Genomic DNA, 25,812 nt, shown 5'->3' on the forward strand with positions numbered 1-25,812 from the left:
TTGTATATCAGTTGACAGATATTGCTGTTAACTGTTTTCTTCTTAAACAATTCTGGTTTTTCAATGGAAAAATCAGCTATTATAGTATGTTGTGTATATTATTATAAATATATATATGTACATGTATATGTGTGTATATATATATGTACATATAATTCTATTCACTAGAAGTGATTGAGAACTTTTTGAATGGAATTCTACCATCTAATGACATTTGTTATTTATTGAATATCTATCAAGCTAAAGTGAATTATTTGCTAATTCTCCTTTATGATTGTCACTTCTTATGAAGTAACAACACATAACTCATTTTATTGCTTCAAAGAAATTATTTCATAATGCATTTTATATCTTCTCTCAGAATGGTTATTTTTTATTTGAAGTGACATCTCTAGCTTATTTATATCTGTCATCAAATGATGAAAGAATTTATGCATTAAAATTTCACCCTTTTAATATTGGTTTTATTATTTATAATCATACAATGTCTTTGGCTCAAAAATAAGCAAAATATAAAAACTCAACTCTTTTATGCACAGCAGTTAACCATGTTATATATAATATTTCTAGTGATGAGCATTTGGGTTATGATGAAAACACCCTCCTTCTTTGTCAAAAAAAATTATTTTCTTATACTGTAGATGAATATATTTGAATTTTCCTTGTGCTCTCAAATTTTGATTGGGAGATTTTTTTTCATAGCTTTCCTTCCCATAAATATAATTTCTTTTTTGTCTGATTTTACTCATGATTTAAAGTTACAGCTCAGTTATCAAAGCAAAGTTCTGCACATTTTATTTATCAAGTAATCTTATGAAATGGAATTTATATGGTCTTTATATATGCTCAGTGCAGATTATTATGATGATGATGATAATTTTGTCTGATTCAGATAGCTTCTGTGTATATTAAGAAATAGTTTTCCTGGTATAAAATGATGACATTTTAGGTTAAAATTTATTATCTGAGAAGTGAAATTCATTTAAATAACATTAAAAAAAGGGAACAGTACAGATTACATGAATATCAAAAAGGTTAAGAACATAATTAAAGTTAAAATCCTTAATGATTCACTAGGGATACTCAAAGCAGAGAGGGCAACAGTTAACATTTTCCATGCATGGCTGTGTCATTTATCCCAGCTTCCTATGCCTATTCAATTAACTATGAATCTCTATACAATCATGAGAGCACTATTAGTCTGTTATTGGTAGCTGCTCATGATAGTCTTCAGATTTGATGGTGATAATCTGTTAATATCACTTAATAAGAAAGTCAATAGAAAACATTTATTCTGGGTATTTTAACAAAATAGATTGAGAAATTAAACTAAGAAAAGCTTAAAAATTTATGAATTACAATCTACTTTTAAGAGTATGATTACATTATATACCTATCATTGGATAATACCATGTTATATTACTTTCTTGGGAGCAATAAAATTTTTCTAATCTACCTATACCCCTTCTCCTGCCTCATTCATCATATTCTGTTTTAGTCTGTTTCAAATAACACATCTAGTTCTAAACACCACAAATGGTAGTCATAGAGTGACTTTGGCATCTATACCAATCCTTCCAGGAAATACTGGACTGGAATACTAGATTATTTTAGTGGTCATAGTGATTAGAAACAGAATCCTATCATGATAATCTTCCTCAAGTTCAGTCATAAATCATGGCTAATTATATTTCCCTTTTTACCTTAACTGTTTAAAAAGTTAAGATAAAGTTAACAGTTTAAGAAGTTAAGGTAAAAATGAATTTGCAACTCAAGAAATACATTACTTTTTTTCTTGTTAATCAAATGTAATCAGTTCTGATCTCTCCTTCACATTCTGGTGAGAAATTGATTCACATTCATTATTTGATGTTTCCTGTCCCTTGAGCTTTAGGAACATTCCCAGTGAGGGCCTTACACATTCTAGAACACTGATAGTCGATCCCCTGTACATTGATCCACACCACTGAGAGAGCCACGTCTAAACCAGCACAGTTCTCGAAAGCAGCTGCCTCCCTTAACTGTGACCAGTGTTCCTGAGAGTAGTTCTGTGTAGGTTGAAAGCTACAAAATCTAGTGTGAACTTTTCTAATGGTACTATGCAGAAAGTTTTTTTTGAGGTAAGCCATTTTCCCTGAACCATATGAGCAAGCAGGGTGGTGCTCCCTACTATCTTTGCAACCTCCAACCACCATGTTTGGGGATATAGTCTTCCTAGAACTGACTCTTCACCTCCTATTCCTTTCATTCATCCTACATTCTTTTCTTTCTTTCTTTACTTTTTTTTTAAAATGTAGTCAGTATTCTTAACATGAGATCTAAAATCTTCACAGATTTTTAAGTGTACAATGCAATATTGTTATCTACAGGCACAATGTTGTTTATTGGATATCTAAAATTTATTTGTTTTGCATAACAAATTTTGTACAAGTTGATTAGAAACTATTTCCCCCTCCCTGGCAACCACCATTCTATTCTTCACTTCTGAGTTTAACTATTTAAGATACTTTATATAAATGGAATCATGCAATATTTGTCCTTCTATGACTGGATTATTTTACTTAGAAATATGTCCTCAGTGTTCATTCAATTGGTCTTATATTATTAGATTTCCTCTTTTTTAAAGGTTGAATAATACTTCATTGTATGTATAAATTTCATTTGCTTTTCTCTTTATCTGTCAATGGATATTTAGGTTATTTCCACATTTTGGCTGTTGTGTATAGCACTGCAATAAACAAGAGATAGTGCTACTATCTCTTCAAGTTCCTGATTTCAATTATTTTGGCTAAATACCCAGAAATGGAATTGCTACATCATGTGTTAATTCTATTTTTAATTTTTAGGAAACTTAGTAAAATTTTAGTAGCGGTTACATCATATTGCATTATAACCAACAGAGTGCTAGGGTTTCAGTTTCTGAATCTCCTGCTATATCTTTGTGGTTTTGGCTTGCATTTCCCTGATCATTGGTGACATTGAGCAATCCTTTCTTCATTATTTTTCTTTCTCAGCAAAAGTTCATCATAATCTTCTGTCAGTGTGCCTATAGAAATGTAATATTTGCTTCTTTCCCGGAAATGGAGTAGAGAAAGAGATGAGAAATCTGATCAATTTTTTTTCATTCCTAATTGTCATTGTTTATCCACAATAAAATAAAATATCTCACAACAACTTTCTGTTTGTTCAATAATGTCTTCAATTTTTGCAAGCCCAAGTCTTCAAATAATAATGTCATGTAGATAATTAATACAATTTCTCAATTATCTTTCCTTATAGTAATTAAAATAGCATTATAAATAACATATGTGTTCTTTGTGATAGGTTTTACATATCTGAACACTGATTATATGCAAGTGGTCTAATATGTAGGTTAACAGGCATAAGCTGAATGAGGTTTCCTACTTACTGGTACTAACGCTGGCCTCTGAGAGAGTTAGATGGAGTTTATATTTCTGCATTACCATTAAAGAACTGTGTGATGTTAGAAAAGTCATATTACCTCATGTTTCATTTTTCTAATATGTTGTATAAATGACTGAAACTAGAGTATCTACAAGAATCTTGCCTGATTTATGAATCTATAAAATAGTTGTGATGTGTTTTTATAACATATCCCGTAATTTGATTTATTTAATCCTTCTTCAATGATCTATATATTATTGATCATTAATACTGCAAAGTATGATAATTGATTTTCTTTACAATTGTTTACTTTATGATTGAAGCTAAACCTATTTCAGATCTGTGAGTGTAGAAGTCATTAATTCTAAATAGTTGAAATGTACTCAGACCTAGAAAGAAGTATGAATAAGCACAGACAGTTCAACTGTAGTCTTTGATAATTCTCAGATATTTTTTATATTCAGAATGTGAAGTGCTCGTTTCAGCAGCACATATATTAAAATGTGAGAATTTTTTAAATATGTAAATTAACTTTAAGAATTTATATATGCAAGTCATTCTTTGATGATTTTAATTGCTTGCTCTTCACAAAAGTATGAATGAAAGAAACACAGAAATTGAATTGATCAAGATTATACCCAAAATTAATGACAGTTTCAGATATAGAACTTAACTTTTTCTATTTAAAAATATATCGAAGTTGGATGATATTTCTCTAAAGAATGCTTGTCAATAGTCTGCCCAAGGATGGAAATAGAGTGTATTATCTGTTTCATTTCTTTTAGGCTTGAGTCTACTCTCTTTCTCTCTCTCTCTCTATATATATGTATATGAAATTCGGAAGAATATGCATTTGTAACATTTACATTAATTCTAATAGATTTAATTCTATTACCTTTATAAGATGAAGAGAGGAAATTGTGACATATCAAATATTTTTTAAATATATATTTTAATAGATTAAAATTTTGGTATTTTAAATTGAAAGCAACTTTGAGTTTAAATGGAGTTAGCAATAGATACTTTGTCTGCATGGCATGTAAATTTAAACCAAATTGAGATTTAAATTGCAGACTGAAAGTTCTAAGCCCTGAGTTAGTCAATCCAGGAACAAATGTAGCGATACTCAGAGAAGTTAAACTAGGCAGAGAGATGCCATAGGAGTCCTGGAGAGCCAAGACCAGCCAGAAGAACTTTAACTGCCACTGAGGACTGTGAGAGGAAATGTAAGGAAGGCAAAAAAGGAAAAATTAGATGGCATGATTCCTATGCTTAAAAGTTTTAGTATATATGACAAGAAAAGTTGTAGATAAAGATAATAATTTAAAACGATATGAAAATTTCAGGATTCTAAAATATTTGCTAAATTCCTCATATGAACCTACAGCTCAAAAATTGCATTTTCAATTGTTGTTTTTTATTCTGTCATGATCATAGTGTTCTCCACATTATAGAGTAGAAATAAACTAAAATAGTGATGTAGCAAATATAGTTACTCTTGAGGGAGCCAAGGATAATAAGTTAAGCAATTTGCTGAAGGTCACAACAGCTAGTAAATAACCACGCTAAATGTGAGCACAATTTGATTATGGAGAAGAGAATGTATCAGGAGTCAACTACCAGCAGCATGCTAGTTCATAAAACACACTTCTGATAGATAAAATATTTATCTTTTGAAAATAGTACATGTGGTCCTTATTGAAAGATGGGCGGATTTTAATTTTTAATGATAATTTCAGACACATACATAACACCGTTGTATTTTTAAAAGCATTATTAGAATTACTGAGTAAAAATATTATAATATTTTATTATACTCTTTTTTAGCAATTCAGACTCCCATTTTCATTAAAATGAAATTTAGATTATCTTCTTTCCAGTGTATCTTGGGAGATAGTTTCCTGGTTATTGAAAGTTGTGAGGTATTTTAAACCACTGACTTATTCAAGTAGATTAGGGAAACAGGATTCCCTACAAGTGTGTAAGGGAACCTATGGAGTAGGAACTGGAGGATGGGGAGGAGGAAAGCAGGTACAAGGAGACTGCTTCAATGAAAGTAGCTCTATTTTTACATATTTTGTATACCGAGGCTCTTTTTTAAGTTTTATTTGAACTATGAGTGAGTTTCAAGAATAAAAATAATGCTAATAATGACAATGACAAAAATGGTAATATGAGATTCGTTCTTCAACAAGATACTTTCCAACTTTAAGATTTTATACTTGTGTATGTTTCCTTGGGAAAATATATCTGGGTTTTGAATGTCTAATCGTAATTGAGGGCATCTCCTCTTTCCTTTAAATAAGCAGGACACTATTCAAATACTAATTTTTCCCTTTTACCAAAGAATCCTTCCTTCCATTTTTTTCCTTTTCCTTTTTTCCTTTCTTTCACTCTTTTTTCCCTTTCTTTCATGTTAATGTATAAATAGGTTAAAATTGTAAAATTTAAAAAAAATAATTAAAAAATAATAAAATCCATTCACCTATGTACATATTTTTCTTATATTGACACTACCTCCCTTGAAAATGAATGAGTAGTATAACTGATGTGTACAGGGTATTGGACCCTTGAAATTCAGTTGCAGAGTTTGTTTGCTATTTAGAAAGCCAGGGGAGATGACCGATTTAACTGAGGCTTTGCTGCTGCTGTTAGTTTATAAAGGATTTTTGAGAGTGGATGTCCAAATGTAGTAAGTTAATCTATAGTCATAGTTAATATCGGTGGAGAAAATGGCTAAAATAAGAAATTATAAATAATAAGTATTTCAATGAAGTTTTGTTTTGTTTTGTTTACCCCAGCTGCATCAGACTCTCATTTCATAGCGTACCAGCCTCATTTGTTCATACAAGGTCCCCTCCTCTACATATGTGTATTTTTTTTTCTTTATTCATTTATTAGCTCATTCATTTCTTTTATCTCATTTTTTTCCCATACCCTCTTCTCTTGATGAACAACTGTTATAATTTATATGATGTCTATTATTTATTCTTAAAATGTATAATGTTAATATATGTGAATATCATTTCGATGTACATAATGTAATTGCCCTATAGATCAGATCTGTTTCTCACTTGGTTTTTACTTGCCAAATGATTTTAAGATGGATTAATCTTTTGGTGTTAACATCTGGTAGGGTCTGTTTCCTGCACTCTGTGGAATGTTTCCATTGTGAGCATTCACTGTACTCTCTTTGTCCATTTCTCCCAATACTGCCCACTTTCCACAAACAGATACTCAAAAGAAGATTTCTGGGTCATAGTGTGTGCATGCAGTTAATTTAACAATGTTCTGTCACATTGCCTCCAGAGTACTTGCACTTATCTGCATTTCCATTAAAATAATTACATTTATAAATTGTAAATAAGCAGTTTTACTTTTTATGCTGACAGTATTCTCACATCATAGAGTGGGGATAAAGCTAAACAACCATCTTGGGAGTATAATCTCCCTTGAAGTCAAGGTCCCCTAATCCCACATCCTGGTCTACGCACTATAGTATCTGGCTTTCAGACTTTTTGCAATATGATGAGAGTTAAGTAATACATCATTGTTGTTTTAATTTGTACTTTCTAATCACTGAGTCTGGGCTTTTCTTTATATACTAACACTCTGAATTTCTTTCTCTGTCAGTCATCTTTCTTTGACTAAATGCCAAGGTATTTCTGGGCTTTTGTTCTAGTAAAAAATCATGTTTATTAATTTCTATGACAGCATAAAATATTAGCATGTAACAGCACAAAGGTGGTGATCATTACAAAGAGGATGAATGAATTGTGTATTGCCTACCACATACTAGGTGTTGAAAAAAATGTCTGTGGAATAAATAAAGTCATGAGCTTTTGTGTGATATGTTAGGATATACAGTAATCCTTAAGACTTTGACTCGACTCAATAATTTTAATCCATAGACTTTTTGAAGTAATGGTAAATATTAAACAAAGAAATAACATACATGAAATTTTGTATTATAAAGATAAGAATAGCTTGTGCCAGTTTGAGAAGCAGACAAAATTAAGTAGTCCCAGAAATAATAAAAACACATTTGAGAATGTTTCGCATTGATTTTTTAGGGTTAAAAAAATCACCTGGTTATTGTCTCTCTTATTTTTTTGTTTTTTAATAATTTATTAAGTATAAGATTTTGAGCAGCAAGTTCTATTATCACTGTTACACATTCAGCAAAAATTCAGATTATCTTGTTGTCAGTTTTCCTATTACAAGCTATTATAATAAGCACTTTCTAGGGATATAATTGCAGAATCATCTATATAATCTCAAACTTGAACAATTGGTTAATATATGTTGATATAATTTAAACATAAAGAAATTATAAATGTTTGCTCATAATGCCAAATAATAAATTTAACCATTTATGTGTACACTATCTTCCAGGAATTATTTCTAAAACAAAGTCAGAATAAAAAGTTATCTGAAGTTCGAATATAATTACATTCAAATTAATTAAATGATAAAATACCATTTTAGTGAACTTCCATGTAGTATGATCATTTTCAACAAATTTTTGCATGCATTTTAAAATAATCTATAAAATTTTATAATTAATATATTTTTTAAAATACTGTATTTAAAATCACATGATAGTTAATTCTCACCACTACTGAAACCATCTTATGAATTCATAAAGAGTGATTTGCATATTCACTTGGTTATTTTACTGTGGTTCTTATAGGATTTGTAGGAAATTGGGTGATGGAAAGGGGATATGTTATCAAAAGATTATGTTCAAGTAATCACATGCCCTATAGTATCTGATACTCACCATTGGAACCAAGAATAAAAGGATAAAAGGACTGGCAAAATATTTCAAACTACATTACTGCACCAATTCTGCTAGTGAAGGGACACAGCAGATCATGTAGGTCATGTCTCAGATAAATATCTAGGTAAGACCCTAGTTATCTGTATATATTTTTTTCAGCAATGTTATTAATGATTCTAAATAGTTTTTCTTTTTTTATGAATAGAAGCATTTTTCATTTCACTGGATAATTATATTTTGGAAATCTGTCCCTTTATTTTAAATGTGAAAAATGAACAGATAAATCCAACAGAAGCCTTGTAAAGATTATGTAGCTATTACTTTTCATAGAATTTGCTCTTGCAAGAAAGTGACAATGCAATTTCTGATTTATAACACCATTGATTTGTTTCCATCCAAAATTGTCTATTCATAAATGTACTCTTTCTCCTGACTAAAAGAAAAAAGTGTGTTTTTCAGTGTGCTTTTCTTTCAGTGCCAAGTTTTTTTGGTGGTGTTACCACTGTTTTTTATGTAATTTTCTCATTTTATGTGTACAACAGCCTGGGATTGTTGAAATAAACCTAAGGGCCATCTGAAGATAAAGTTTTCTTGGAGTAAGTTATAGAAAAGTCTTTCTTGTTTGTGTTATTGTGGGTATTTTTATGGACTTCTTTTGCCATTTCATTATAGTAAAAACATTTCCCTTGTTTACAACTGGTAATATATTTTTTAATGTATATCAAAATCATTAAAACTTTTAAAGAATCAATCATGCCATGGTGAGAATTTCACATTGAAACCAATGTTGAGCAACAGCGATTTTCACATAGTCATGTATGAAGCTCATTGAAAACCAATTGTTCAACAAGTATTTCTTTTACTTAATTATAGCCTCGTATGAATATAGATATTTTTCTTCGGTAAAGCTGATAGCATTCACAAATATTTGGGCACTATAACTTTGAATGGTTTCATCTAATTTATATCCATAGCCACATAATGAGGACCATCTGATATGTGCCAAATAGTTGTCCCTAAATTATTTTGAAAGCTCGTAGAAAACAGATTAAAGAAACTAAATGTAAAATGTTGAAGTATTAGTTGTTACTACTTTTTTTGTATGAAAATTATCTTTCTAGGTAGAGAAGAAACATGAAATGTCCTGTAACCAGTCTCACAACATAATTTACAGGACCTAGTGCAAAATGAAAATGTGGGGCTCTTTGTTCAAAGATTGTTAAGAATTTCAAGATAGCAACAACAAAGCATAAAACCAAGCATAGGACCCTTTTAAGCACAGGGCCTCGTAGTACTGCACAGGCCACCTATGAAGCTGCCCTCTCTGTAACGTTCCTGCTTCTACTCAGGAATGTCTTGTATTCAGTAAAGAAAAGACATGGCGTGAAAACTTGTTTTATTTGAGCAAAGTTCAAGCTAACAGTTTTTTAAGGCGAACTTCACAACAAAATCTTAAAGACATTTTTCTACCACTCCCATTCCACCACAGGATATGGAAATTTATACTCTTCTAGTTGCTGTTCCCCATGGGAAATTTATGTTGGTAGTTCTAATAATTTTTTATCCTACAAAAAATTTGTCTAAACAATATATGTTCAATAATGTTTTCTTTATAGCAGTGTGAACAAAATGCATGTGTTTGATAATATTTAATAGATGTTCAAAAGTAACATTTTGCATATTGTACTATATACATTTTATGCGTTAAGGTAAGTTGATATAATCAAACTACATATGGTTTCGGTATTAATGTTCCAGAGAACTTTGAACTGATATTCTCTGCAATGGTGTGCTAAGTTGGTTTTTCAATGCAAAAAAATTATTTCTATGCCCTATGGACCCAGACTAGAAATAGCACACATTTTTTATTTTATACCTGAATTTGTCTTTTTAGGGATGCAAGTATTGGAATGGAATGGGATTCCTTTAACTTCTAAAACATATGAAGAAGTGCAGAGTATCATTAGTCAACAAAGTGGGGAAGCAGAAATATGTGTAAGACTGTGAGTTTTTCCCCATCTTTTTGTTTCCATTTTTTGGCTATTCATGGCTCTTTTAATTTAAAATTGTTAAGGTGGAACCTTTGCCAGTCAGCAAGATTTTTCGTAATTAAAAAATAAAGTGAATACAAGTTATAGATTTCTTGTGTTCAGAGTCAAAGGCTAAAGCATAGAAAGAATCCAGCTAATTTTGTTTCTGATTAATTGATATTAGCGCTCCCTTTTCATGCTTTGATTGAAACATGCTTCATTTAAATGAAAGCCTAAACCCATTTAGATTTCATGGATGTGTATAGTATTTCAAAATAAACTTACATTTAATCTATAAAGATTTCACCTTAAATAATCATTTTTATCAGCTGACTTTTAACAGCATTGCAAATATATATTTGGTTAGAAGGGTTAGCATGCTTTGAAATTGCTTTATATCATTAACCACTTCTCATTTACCTACTGAAAAAAAAATATTCAGGGTAGTTGGGGAAAAGGGTCTTTTTGTCTCAGGCTTCCTCAATTTCTTTCTTACTTTTTTTGTTTTAATTTTTAGGGACCTCAATATGCTCTCTGATTCTGAAAATTCCCAGCACCTGGAGCTTCATGAGCCAACAAAAGCCGGTAGGTGAAAGCAATCTTCTTTCAACTGTGAGTAAAGATGTAGGTATAGAACTGCAGATGCTCGTTTGCTTACAATGGCATTATGACCCAATAAACCCATCATAAATTAAAAATATAGTGAGTCAAAAATGCATTTAATACACCTAACCTACCCAACAGCATAACTTAGCCTAGCCTACCTCAAATGTTCTCAAAACACTTGCATTAGCCTACAGTTGGGCAAAATCATCTAACACAAAGCATATTTTACAAAATAGTGTTAAAGAGCTCATGTAATTCGTTATGCATATTACTTTCCTACAATCAGAAAGTTGAAAAATTATAAATTGAACTATCTTAAGTTAGGGACCGTCTATAGTTAACAGAGGAAAATGTAGCCGTAGATGAAGATACAGATAGAAACATAGGTATAGGCAAAAATGAAGTTATAGACTGATAGATATTTACATATTTATGTAATCATAAACAAAATGAAAAACATTGTAACTACTTTTTTAGCTTTCTGTGGAAACACATATTTGCCTGTTAGACCTATTGAAAAAAATTAAATGAAATTCTCGCTGTGTGAGTTCACATTTTTAATTCTTTAAAAGTAAATTCATCCTATCAAAGTAATCCATAGAACCATTTATTTTTATCTTACATAAGTTTTAGATAATACTTGATTCTTTTTACCATAAATGATTTTGGAAAACTTATTCCTGAACCTTTTGATTGCCTTTTATAACAAATAAAAATCAGCATGTAGTTTCATAAATAAATAATGAGGAGATTTAACTTTCATAGATAACATAGATAGTCTACAAATTTAAATCAATTGTGAGATTTAAAATATCACTTATTTCATTGTTTTATAAAGGTATATTGAGCACTTCCTACAGCAACACTAAACAGACTAAGGCCCGTAGAACTTTTATACATCTCTAAATGTAAATATACTCTCTGAAATTCCCCCCTTAGAGAAAGATATATGTAAGATTTAGAGAAGAAAAAAATAGCTAATCATGCAAATTAAATTCCAGTGAATAAAATAGAATAGTTTATCTTCATACTGTTCTCTATATGAAACACACACACATACACATTAAACACATTTTTTGAAGATGTAATAGGTATCTCAGTTTCCCTCTATAACTTAGCATTCTTTCACTCCTCTTTAAGCCTTCTAGACTTCTTTAGAAGTAGATAGATGCATAAAGGTATAATTATGTTTATTTATTTATTTTTTATATAGCTTGTTTCATAAGTGATATTTTAACTTCGTCATCTAGAACTTCAATAAATTCCATGGTATTAAGTAACTATAAAATTGAGAAATGTGTAAAGCCATTTTATTTTGTTGTAGTGGATAGAGCGAAATCCCCAGGGGTTGATCCTAAGCAGTTGGCAGCGGAGCTTCAGAAGGTTTCGCTACAGCAGTCACCACTAGTTCTGTCGTCTGTCGTTGAAAAAGGATCTCACGTTCATTCAGGTCCTACTTCAGCAGGATCCAGTTCTGTTCCTAGCCCTGGACAACCAGGGTCACCCTCCGTGAGCAAAAAGAAACACAGCAGCAGCAAGGTGAGAAGTGTTTGATGTGACCTCTAAGTTACTTGTTTTCTACCTCCTAATTTAGACTAGGAGATAGGAAATACAGAATCAAAATGATATTGTTCTTGTGATTTCTCATGTCCAAATGACTATTGAAGCAAAAAAAAAAAAGTTTTTCCATTTCTGAGTATGTAACTGATTCGAGACGTATCAAGATTACGTATTTCTATATCTCAAAATATTTTAGCAGTTATTGTTATGAGAAACTTGAAAAAATATGTCTGATATTTCTTATTTCCTGCTGTATTTTCTTCACTTTTGTTGCATAATTCTGAGTCTCTGTGTGTATCAAATATTAGCTTTCCATCCTTTTAAAAACATAAGATATACGTTACATTAGATTGTATAACTTAAGGCTAAAAAGACAGAGAGATAAAGAGAGTTCAGGATAATAAGAAAAAAGAAAACCAGTAATGTAGTATTGCCACTTTGAATTTTAACCCTAATTCTATACTAATAAATTTTCTCTTGATGTAAATCTTTATTTGAAACAAATGTTTCTAACACTTATATTTCAAAGATACTGGAGAATTAAAAAGAAACGGAAAAATAATTGCTTAACCTTATAAAAGCAGATAAAAATGTAGTTTGTAATTTTTCCCTCATAGATTTGATTGTTAATAGAGAAATTTTCCTCATGGTCAATAAATATATTAGAAAAGCATTATTTTGTATAAACATGAATAAAGTCTTTTCTTTATGTGGTGAGATATATGGGAAAGACAGAGTATTATTGGATAAATTGACTGGACTTCAGAATACAAAGTTTATTTTACTAAGTATAGAAACACAGCAGATGTCACCAAAAATCTCTTTTATTCAGAAGCCAACAACAAAGGTAGGATGATTTTAATCATTGCATTATGAAATGACTTATTTTAAACTAAATATAGCAAGAGTTCATGAAGAATAATTCAAGGACAGTTAGACTCAATTTCAAAATAAATTTTAACACAACTGTAATTTCAAACATGCGATTTTGTGTTAATTTTGAAGAATTACCTCAATGAGGTTCCCTGTCTTCTGAGTTACAGACTGATGTTTTTTCCTCAACATTTCCACATAGAAGATAATTTCTTTCTCAATATCTCTATGTAGAAGACCTAAAGACATGACAAAATCTGCTAGCAAAATTTCCAAAGCAAGCCCATTATGGTTCTACAAGTCTGTCATCTTGATATTTTTGATTTCAGCAATTGACAGCACCATCCTCAAGATATTTAAGAGCACTATTGACTCTTCTTTTCTCTTCATTCACATTGTCTAATCAGTCACTGAATTCTAAGCCTATGAATTCTAATTTTCTGATAAGCTTCTAGTAATTTTCTGTCTTCTCTAAACTCACCAATTTCCTTCAGCAAAGCATTTTTATATAACCAATGAAATAAGAGTGACAGGAAACCTTCTTGCATGAAGTCTTCCCAAATTCTAATCTTTCCCTAAAGTCAGAAGTTATCCTTCCTTCTTTCTTCTCTCTCCGAAGTACCACATGTTTTGTGTATCTTTTACGACAATTTGTATCTTGATTGTAGTTACTTGTTTGCTTATTTTACACCCCAGTTGGGCTGCAAGCTCCTTAAGAACCAAAAAACATTTCTTATATTTTCTCTACAGCCCCTAAGCGCATAGTAGAGTGGCTTGCACAGAATAGTAATAAAATAAATAAATATTGTGAATTTAAACATCAGTGGCACTTGTCCCTGTAACAATATGAATGTACAAAATTAGAAGTTTTATAATATTTTAACTTTGAGGGCAGTGATTAGAAGATGAAAACAGGTATTGGAAGACAAACATTGAGGAAATGAATAAATAAATGTAATGATATTTCCTGACTTGTCAATATGTAGTATACATAAAAGGTAATACTTTGAATGTTTAAATCCTACAATGTTAAAAAAATTATTTTTTGAAAGATTATAGAAAAATTGAATGATAGTCTGAAGCTTACATCTCCCTGAGTCAGGTAACATATGTCTAAACATTATATGTTCTTTAGATAATTTAGAGAATTATAGTTTTAACTTTTTTGTGTTTTCAATAGGTATGAGACTAAATATTAAATTACAAAATACTAATGTAATGAAATGTATCAAAACTAAAATTATAGTTAGCATAATTATACATTTAGCTATTTAGAATACATCTATTAAACATTTTAAATGATTATTCATAAGTAATTATTAATCTATTAATATACTAATTTAAATATTTGCTTCTGAATAAATGTAGGTAAAATATTAATCTAAATTAGTAAGTACATTTTAAAAGATATAAGACTATTTTAAATTATTATTTTTCTTAAACTAAATAAATATGAATTTTGTCTTCAAAATATTTATTTTGCTACCTCAAGCTGTTTTGTCTCTGAAATTCTAACCAAACTTTCTTCATTTTATCTTTCAAGTCTGAATAATTTCTTCCAAGTCATCATATAAATAAATAATTCAACTAAAGTGCTTATTAGTTCTATATATTCTTATGAAATAGATCCCTGTTTTCCCAAACTCTCCTGGTCATGGAACGCTTAATTTTCTCAGTAATTTTTTTCTATGGTGCCCAGATGCACAAAAAATATCTAAAATAGTTTTATGTATTAAGTAATTAGGTACAAACAATTTAATCAGTATTTATGTCCTAACATCTTAGTAACCCTTAGAAAAAATAATACACATAAAATGAAATAAAAATAGTGTGTTCCTTACACTGTTAATAACTAAAATTACATATCAATGGAATAAGTGCACCTGATAGGCATTGTACAGCTATTCACACTGTGGAATCAGATTGGACACTAACAATCTCATTTCCCGTTCCACACTGATCTCACTGATTTTCTTGCAGTACATTTTTTATCACCACAACATCAAAAAACAGCCTCACAAAGATATGACATCAATGTAAAAAAGGCAGTCAGCTCTAATCTTGAAATGTAACTATCTGTAGCTGATAGTTTGCCCTGTATCCAACAGATACTCCTCTTTTTCCTTCCATAATTTAAAATATCCTTCTGTCCATGAGTTTCCTACCACACCCTGAACAACTAAAAATGGTCCAGAAGTTTATTCTCTGCATTAAATCTAGTTGTGTTTACATGATCATGTCAAATAAACTGCAACTGTTAAAAATAAAATTTTACCAATAATCACTTTTAAATTTTTTTGTCTTATTTTTGACTTTTTAATCACAGTGATTCCCCAATTTACTCACTAAAAGGATATCTGGTTTTAGGAAACTCCACATCTTTTATAGAGATATAAATAGTTTCAGGAACTTGTGCGGTCCTTCTTTTTTCTAGATTCAGTTTACTTTTCTTGAAATTTAAATATTAAAATATTTATTAAGTAAATAATTGCTTGTTTAATCTAACAGTTTATCCTTTGCAGCCAGAGCATAGTTTCAATGTTAATAAATGGCCATTCTTATAAATGAGCTGAATGAATAAGTGACATATGGCTTAGAAAATTTAACCCTACCGAATAACTTTGCCATGATTACATAATTTTCTTCCTTAGTTATTTCATGGAACAAGACCTGGAATATAGCCACCTTCTTTTGATTGCTCTCATTTCTAGAATAGAAATCTAAAGGGAAAGGTAGCAGAGCAAGTATATCCTCCTCATATCATGGATCTTTCTTTTTTCAATTAATTATTAAAACAAGATGAATATATGTACATGTGGGAAGATGGGGTCCTTATTTGTAGGGTAGCAAGGGGGCCTCCATTTTAGGAAATATCTCCGTATATTGATGCTACATTGCCTGAAATTTTATTATAGATCTAGATTCCGGGACATCATCTCTCCTTTTGTACAAATATTCCATTGAAACGTAACAAGTCAGCAATCAGTCTTTTCTTCAGCAGTATGAATCAGTTTACCAGATCATATTCCTAACTGTTTTTAAGACTTTACTAACATAAGGAATTTATTAAGGAAATAAGAACTTATATAGAATGGTAAGTAATTATAATTAAGGAGTGAAATATTAGCAAGTGATTGCCTTGTGATTTGCTCTAGATGGGAGCAGGAAGGGGCTGAGCACCCACAAAGGAGCACAAGGATGGACTTTTATAACTTCTATCCCCTAGGCAACCATTGTATAAAAACAATTATCTTTTCAATTCCTCTATAGATCTTTAAAGGCTATAAATACTTAAATTGAACCAAAAGGCTGCATTTTCTTAAGTAATTGAAAATACATTACTGCAGGTATAAAATTATAGCTTCAGAACAAGCTTAACAAAATGAAAAGTAGATTTATGTATCTTTGAAATTAAACATGTATTGAGAAGTATAAGCAGACAGAATAATCCAAAGCAGCCAAATGGATAAAATATATTTTTCAAGCAGAACACTCTGACCAAATAGAAATTAATTTCAGAAGGATGCTGAAATGGTAAATTCTAGGAAGGGTTTATTCATTAACATAACATATGTTTTCAATATTACAGCCTACTGATGCAACAAAGGTTGTCTCTCATCCAATTACAGGGGAAATTCAGGTATGAATATTTTTTGTGTCTTTTTAATCATCATATACCATCTTTTGGGGTTATATTTTCCCTTGGTCTATAGAAGTTGTCAACACTGTTAGAACCTTTCCTGTTTTATAACACAGACCTGTTAAGGAAAAATACAATTTCTTAAAATGGTATTTTAATACAAATATATCTTAGAAAATCTAATTATACCAAGGAATTCTATACTTTGAAATCTACCTGATACCTTAGTAGTGTCAATACATTTTATGCCTTAGTTACTTGATACTTGTTGAATTTGTTTCAAATATGACAGATTCTCCTGGAAATTTGAAGATTTTTCTTTAAGAGTTTCTGGAGTCTAATACTATCCTCATTTCTTCCAATGGAAAACAATTGTTAAGTAATTGCTGAACAATTCTTGTAGAGCCATGTTTTTCATATCAGGGGACATAACCAATTTATAATTTATAAAATCAGTTTAGGGAATTTTTAACAGGAAAATAGAAGGAAAGTAGTGTAAATCACTCTTTTTTAGTCCTATGTATGTGTGTTTCTGTGCTCATGGATTATATCATAACATGTATTTCTTACTGTGGGACTTAGTGAAAAAACATTAGAAAAACTGTGCTTTAGATGATGCCAGAAAGTAGTTTAGGGTAGCTAAGAAATGTCACATGGAAAGCATTAACACAATATAAAATAATAACTATTTAAAGATAGTTTTAGATAAGGGAATGAGAACAGTAAGTGTTAGCTGTGTCTCCAACATATTCTATAGGAAATTTTCATGAAGCACTTTACAAAGGATAAGAGATTTGAACTAATTCGAGGATAGAGAAAAAAGGAGTGTGTTCCTGGAAGAAGAAATTGTACACAGAAAGTTTCTGCTGCCAGAGAGTAATAAAATGAAGAGATCAGCTTTGCTGCAGTGAAATGTTCCTATAGAGATAAGTTAAGACCAAATTAAAAAAAGAACCTTGAACATAAGCCAAGGGAGAGTTAGCCACCACATAAAAGGATGATCAGTAAATATTTTGGAGTAAGAAAGAGGTTAATTGAAAGGAATATGTAATAAAAAGTCACACAGCAGTGGCCTATAAGAAATATTATAAAAGGGAGGACAAAGAAGTTAATTACATGATTATTTAGGCACACACTAGTTAAAGCAGAGTAGAGTGTGAGGGTGGAAATAGAGAAAAGGTGCAGCAGGTATGCACCTTACTAAGAAGGATCCAGCAGGATGGAGCCTGATAACCTAGATACTCTAGATCCTGCTGACTCACTGCCGTTTTCTACTTCTAGAAGGCCAGACCCTGATCTTTCTTCGCTTCATAAGCAGCAAAGAAAATACTAGCTTTTCTGTTTCATAATCCTTTTTCTCTTTTGTTCTCTCACTCTCTGTCTCATTTTATTTTTGAAATGCCTTGCTATGGACCAATATTTGCTATTTCTTTTTGGTTTGTTGTTCTTGTTGTTTGCTCTTATTTTCCTTTCCTTTGAGCAGTAATATTTAATTCTATAGTAGAAATTCACACTACTAATATTCTTTCTTAACTCGAGATTATATATATGTGTGTGTGTGTGTGTGTGTGTGTGTGTGTGTATTTATAATGGAGGGGGTGATTTTCTTATGACTATGAGTTCCATTTTTTTTTTTTTTTTAACAAAACTCTATTCCAAATGAAACACTATCTAGACACCCAAACAATGAATCTGCCAATGCTGCAGTAGTTCTGGTTGAGGATTGCTGGGGGCATCTCGTTACTGCTTTGGATGTAACCTCTGAGCAACTCTAAACATTCTCTAAGACCATACAGAGTAAATTTTGAAAAGTACTGTCTTAGGGAAGCCTGCACGTTTTCATTTCAGTAAAAAAAGATTTTGGTGCCCTCTCAATTAAAAGTGGACTTTAAGGCTAGCAGCGAAAAGAGAAAATGGAGAAAAATTTCTCTTTTAAAATTTGGAAATTGATCTAAATCACAATGAAATTAATTTCAGAATAATTGCATATTTCAGTACCCCACTGTAGCACAGTTACTGCAGTTCTGAACGTTCCATTTCTCCTCTGTCATCATAGCACTTTATTTTGTTTCACAATGCTTTCATCATGGTCAGACAGACTAGGCTTTTCTGTATTGGGAAAAGCGATTGAAGATTCCTATTCTGCCACAAAATATAACCAGATCAAAATTATGCTAAAATTAAAAATTATTTTAATTATGAAATTTTAAATAAAGTTTAGTTCATCTAAATTATACCATTTTCAACATAACCATAGTATATCTGTTTTGTATGATTATAACAATATGTTAGAACTTTTATTTATGGATTTTCTCCATGAAATACAGATTCCTTTCTTTTTGTTATTTGATAAACAAAAAGGCATCAAACAGAATTGTCTTATTCTAATGCCAAAAGATTCTTTCAATTTTGGAGAAAACTTAGTTAATTTAATTATTTTGAATTATTCAGGCTTCTCAAATATTAGAAATATAAATCTTTTACTATTAAATGACAATTTTACAACAGTTATTAAGCATCTGTGAGTCAATGCCTCTTTCCTCTTCAGATTCTAAATTAAAAAACAATATTTTATCATCTTAATCTCTCATTCTGTTAGAAAAGCAGGCATAGCAGAAAAAAAACTATAGATTTAACATTGGATAATATAGGAAGAGATACATTTTACACATTCTTAAATATTCTTGCATTTCAGTACTGAAGCTTTCTTAAACAATAATTCTACTGACTGCTAATTATTCAATGAAATGCAGAAGACATTTTCTAATAAATTTATCAACTAGTTAATTTATTTTCAAAATTCTGATAATTGTATTCATGAATGTTAAACAACATTTACAGTTTTCCTAAGAGCAAATATTTAGTTTAAACATGCAACTAGCATTCACTACATGATTTTTCTTATAAATTAATTTTAGAAAGGCCAGACCAGGACTTAACGGCGAAGAGAATGAACAGCACTTTTACTAGTAATTAACATGTGCCTGGGAGCTCCCAATTAAATTAGACATTAACGTCTGTTCAGTTTCAAATAAAATGAAAATGAGTTTTGATGCCTCCTATAAGAATTGGTGAACTATCGAATGGTAATGTATTATATGGTTTTTTACATAAAAAATAATAATAATATTCACCAAATATATTGCTGTCCCTTTAAGCTTCAAATCAACTATGATCTTGGAAATCTCATAATACATATTCTCCAAGCAAGAAACCTGGTCCCTCGAGACAACAATGGTTATTCTGACCCCTTTGTTAAAGTGTATCTTCTTCCAGGGCGTGGGTAAGTAAAGAAACGTCTTCTGAGTCTTATATCTCCTGATTTAAAAATAGTGATGGTGTCTTTTAGTCTCTAATTTCAGAGTTTAATATTCTTTTCCTTAGTTTTACTCAGATGTCGTATTTATTTATTACGACTTGTAGTTAAGGTGGAATTAAAATTTTTAAATTAAACCTTAGAGGTTCTACTGATCATAATAAAATGTGCCTCTATGAGACTACATCAGTATTTCAATTCTGGAAACCACTGTTGTTATGTTCAATCAAATTGACTGTGAAATCACTTAAGGAATTATTTGTGGGAGATTTAAAGAATTACCTCACATTTCCAAATTTATTTACAAAATCAGTGTTTAAGGACTCATAAATTACTGTTTTATTTTATAGGACATGTGTATTATCCAATACATTAAATATTCATTAAATGATTAGATGTATCCTTACTTATATGCATATTTCAAAAAAGTTTTAATACTATAGAATTAGCAAAAAACAAGAGTAATATTTGAAATGCTGACTTTGATAAATAAATGAAAATAATCTCTGAATCTCTTGTGTGATATATGAACTATTCATATAAAGCAAGTGTTCTTTGGAGATATTTAATTTTCACATAACAAATGCAAATTGTTATGTTCTAATACATAAATCAGTACTCAATGTAGTTTCAAAATAGTGATTTGTACCTAACAGATCCTATACCTTATCCGAACAATTTATGTTAGCCAAATTAGCATAATGGAACTATAAGTAATCAACTAGAGGTAAACTTTAAAGTTTTGGACTGGTAATTTGAAGACTCTGGTTTTATTTTCATTCATTTTTCATTTAACTTGAGGGGTAACATCCAAATGTTACATTTTACTTAGAAACTTAGTTGTTGTCCATAAGTGGAAAGAATAGTATAATGACCTACCGCCTACCCATTACCCAGTTACAACAATTATCATTTTTTAGGCAATCTTGTTTTATTTTACCCTTACATACTCCCTTTGTACAGATTATTTTAAAATATATGTCAATTATTATAACTTTTTCTGCATATATTTTAGTATGTATTTCTAAAAGATCTCATTTAAAAAGTAATTATATCACATGTAATCATAATAATTTTTAAATATTTAACTAATTTATTAATTTCCCCAATTGCCTCATATTTTCCTAGTTGATTTGATGTCCCAATTGATATTGGTAGAACATTCTACCCATCAATAGCAGAATATATATTCTATTCAAGTACACGTGGAACATTCACTACAATAAACTATGTTCTGGGCCATAGAAATAAGCCTCGACAAATTTAAAAGCATTGAAAGCATACAGAAATATATTTTATGACTGTAGTTGGTTTGTTTGAACTGGTTCCAAATTAGAATTGAATCTGAATCTCCTATTTACTAATTATACCACCACGGGCAGGTCACTGATTCTTTGAGATTTAGTTTCCTTGTTGACACGAGAGAACCAACGTAGGAGGCAGAGCTGTAATTTTTAGTTTATCAGGGAAATCAAATTAGATAATACTTAGAAATAATTTGGAAAATGCCACATGATATATCAAATTCAATATACAGACTTTAATTTTATCCTACCCAATAATTTTATTTAGAAACAGAATTGCTGATATTGTTCTAGTTTTAATTCATTGATTTCATTTATAGAGATTACCAACCAGCAATATAGTGCAGGAAAAGGAAGGTTTTTATTTTATGTTAATTACTTTATATCTTTAAGTAGTTATAAAAGTAATTTGGCTGCATGTTTTAAACATGAGTGTAACAACAAACTGATAACTTCATTCTGTCTTTAATTTGGGTCATTACACTTTCAGTGTTATTTAATCATGATACAACAGGATAAGGAGAAATCACTGCCAAAGGTAATTAACATTTGCTAATGAATGAAAATACAACACTCTTTTATTTTCTATCTTCTCTAATAATATCTTGGAGTATCACTTTTTTTAAACCATGTGAGAGTACCTATATTTTATCTATTCCAGGACTACGTTTCAATTAGATTATTATAAACTTGAATAACCAGAAAGGGCAGGCAGGTAACATGAATATGTCAGTCCAATCTGTGGTGAGAAACAGGGAAAGATGGGAACTATAGTGAAATGAAGAGTGAATTTTCCACCTAAAGCCATCCTCATGCAATTTGTCCAACAAAATTTTCCTGCTTGATAGGATCTGGCCCAAAGGCAGTCAATATCGTACTCCAATTCCTCATTCTTTTATTAAATTACTCCTAATTACTTCAGTGACCAAGGCCTTGGGGTTTATTACACTGGTGAGGTATTATTTTCATTTTGGTTCTAAGATTATTTTCTGCCTCACGTCATTTGTATGTTATGGTATAGTTCCTCTAATTATTATTCTCATATTTTCTTCCTTATTTCTGTTCCTAACTTTTTTCTTTCTGTCTTTCCTACTCTCCTATTATATCCTTCATTCTCGCTCTTGGAATCAATGCAGTCAAGTCATGGTTGTCCAGAATGCAAGGTAGAGTTGGTTTTCTTTCAAAGTCAAGCTACGCTGTAATGTCCAGTTATATTCTTTGCCTTTTTTGTACATTAACCTGCAGTTCAACTTGGGCTGTAATTTTTATTTTTCTACATGTTAGGTCTATTGAATTAGGCTAACAGCGAATTGTTCCAACTACAAAGTTACTAAAAAGGTTTAGCAGATGTGTACAAAAGAACATAGAAAACTAGAAAAGATTAAAAACAAAGAAGAATATCAATAAGGAAATATCGCCCTGCAATTAGATACAACTAAAGTTTTCATTCATAATTTGTATACTAAAATTCATTTAACTTCTCACATGATAATCGTGGCTTAAATTTTCTTAAGTCTTCTATTACAAATAAAGAAATCCAGAGTCATTTTTCAAAAGGAATTAACTGATCTCGGTGTCTAATACTAGTTGTGTATCTCATCTTAAAGACAATACTTGTCTGGTCTTCATCTCTCACTTAGTCTTGATATTGAAGTATTTCCATGCCTTTATACCTTCTGCACCACAAAATTATTACTATGAAATATAGGATGTCATAATTAGCCTGCATTAGTGTTTTAACAACACAAAAGCATCCTTTGTTTGCCAATAATAGGAAATCATTTTCTGTATTCGATAGAGTTTATAACGTATTGCATCATTATATTGTCAGCTAATGCTATCTCTTGATATATAGCCAAAAACATTCCTTTACACATCTCATCGCATTGTAAGTTAAATGTGTTATTTGCTTGAGGAGGAGAATCGTGTACATCAGTAATAAGAGGGTGATGAGAATTTCAGTCCCACCCAGAATATTAATGGTACTGGATTTGTATTTGTCAAATTTGACATTAAAATTTGACATTTTTACTATTTCTGACAAGATATACCCTAAAGAGGTTGTTTCTGACTTTTAAAGGCATAAATTTATTTAAATAGTTTAAAGAATAGAATTAGTCACCACAACCTTTATAATGCCTAAAAACTTTTTGTTTCCTTGCAGTCATATAATTATGGCAAACAATTAACTATGATGCTGTGAAAGGTTCCTTGTTATGACTGGCTCCCTCACCTCAGGATGCCATCCAGATCTCTCAGACTGACATAAGAAATTAGCCGTTTCAAAGAGATAGTGTCATTTTAGAATAGACATTATCAATCACTTTATTCAGAACCTTCTTATCTTTTATTCAGAGAAACTTGGGGGGAAATTGTCAGAATGATAATAGTTGTCTATACTTAACTTATAAGAGAACATGTTTTGTAAGTATAAATTACGGTTGAAATAGGCTGGGTTGTGTTAGATTACAATTTAAAAGATCTAGAATTCACTTTCCCATCGTATCTTTCATCTAGAAGTCATTTTTATCATCTCCTTGAGAACTGTCAGTGTGAGAAAGAAATACAATGACAAGGTACTGACATCCTAAGTTAGGCTAAGGAGGCCAATGAGTAACGTCCTTAAAAGCATTTGTTTCAATTTCAGCTGTGCTAAGTAGAAGTTGTGAGGTTTCTCTAAAACTATTTCCTCTTCTACTAAATAAAATTTATAATAGAGCCCCCCCTCCCCCCAGACTTTTTGTGAAATACACGGAGTAATATACCAAGAGTGATAAGCAAAATGTCTGGCACATAAGCTCTAATAAATGGCAGTTGCTGTTATTTCTAGTAACATGTATAATAAGTTTCATGTAGCCAATGGTCAGTTACATCTCCAAAAAAGAGATACAGAATGCTTGGGCTATTAAATTATACCAAATTATTTAACAAACTATACTGAAAACCAAGCAACTTTTTTTATTCAATAATAAAATGTATTACATTTGTCATTCTTAAAATTAAAAAAAAATCATATCCTGTTAACTAATAAGCATTTCATTGGTCCAGTTGTCTTCTTTCATTTCCTCTTCTCACCTCCGATCGGTATATATTCATAAGCTCCAAAAGCTCAAACATCAGCCAAGATAAGGTGAAAGAAAAATAAAGAAAGAGCCTGAATAGTCCATGAACTTTATACTTGTCCCTGGATAATTGAGAAATGGAAATGAGGATATCCGAAGAACCTCATTCTGGTTTTCTCTCATTATACTATTGGATAAACTACTATTTTTTCCCATGAATAAGATTTTTACTGTGATCGAAGCTGATTTTATCTATAATGATACCTGTAAGCCTAATTCCTGGCTGGAGTTTCTGTAAACACCTTTGTTAGCATAAACAATTTTCTACAAGACCTATGTAAAGCAGACACAGGTGTTGTGTGTATTTATAATTTGAAGACAAAAAATATTTCATTGCAATAAATTTTAAATGGGATAAAAAGTACAAGAATATTTTAAGGATCTATCCAATAAAAATTTATTTATCACAAACTGCTCTAGACGTTGTTCTAGGTGCTGGGGTGAGGGTTGACAACACAGCCATTGTCTTTGACCTCAGGGAGCAAAGAAGACAGTAAAATGACAGTCTGCAAACACACTATTATACAGAAAAACAGAGTTTCTAAATTAAACATCTTCAGAGGAGTAATTTTGAAAAATTATATATATTTTTTTATTGGACAATGTATTTTTTTTAAGGAATAGATATATATTTTCAATAAAGGAAAACCAGATAAAATAAAAGAAATGAAGACTTTTGATATTTTAGATAATTCTATAACAGTTAAATGCAAGAAAGCCATTGTATTCCATTCTTTTTTCTCAATATTTCTTTTAAAATTAAAAAGAAAAACTCAGAAAACTGTTTTCCAGCTGGCTTAAGGCAGAGACATTGAATTTCAAGTATCTCTTTCTGAGTGCCTTAAAAGCATATCTGCTAATGATAAAATAGCTGGCCAATAACAAAAAATGAAAGTAAAAAGAAATTAGTTAAAACTTCACAGGGATGAAAATTTAAATATTTTTTTATAACCACCATGTCTTGTCTTGATTAATTGGCTTTTTATTTTCCCTTAGTAGAAAATTCCTCTGTTGTAAGATGTGGCCTAATCTTCCCAAGAGGGGATGTAGTGTTTTCCTAGACAAAAAGGAAAAGGAAAGTGAGATCTGCTTGCTTCTCAACTTGAATTTATGCTCACATTCAAAAATCCCCCTGCTTACCTGGCTATCTTCAACTTGTAAATCCATAAACTG

The 25,812-nt window shown here is 30.6% G+C and overlaps 1 protein-coding gene across 1 annotated transcript in view; it reads left to right on the forward strand.

Moving 5' to 3' along the window:
* The window catches only part of PCLO (piccolo presynaptic cytomatrix protein), a 349,327-nt gene that overhangs the window by 262,216 nt on the left and 61,299 nt on the right, over nt 1-25,812 (forward strand). The window contains 5 exon segments of the mRNA XM_039849076.1: nt 10,083-10,191; nt 10,736-10,803; nt 12,149-12,363; nt 16,847-16,897; nt 20,056-20,180. Of these exon segments, the coding sequence (XP_039705010.1) occupies nt 10,083-10,191; nt 10,736-10,803; nt 12,149-12,363; nt 16,847-16,897; nt 20,056-20,180 (568 nt within the window).

The sequence above is a fragment of the Pteropus medius genome, unplaced genomic scaffold, assembly GCF_902729225.1.
Source record: "Pteropus medius unplaced genomic scaffold, Ma_sr-lr_union100, whole genome shotgun sequence".
Lineage (NCBI taxonomy): Eukaryota > Metazoa > Chordata > Mammalia > Chiroptera > Pteropodidae > Pteropus > Pteropus medius.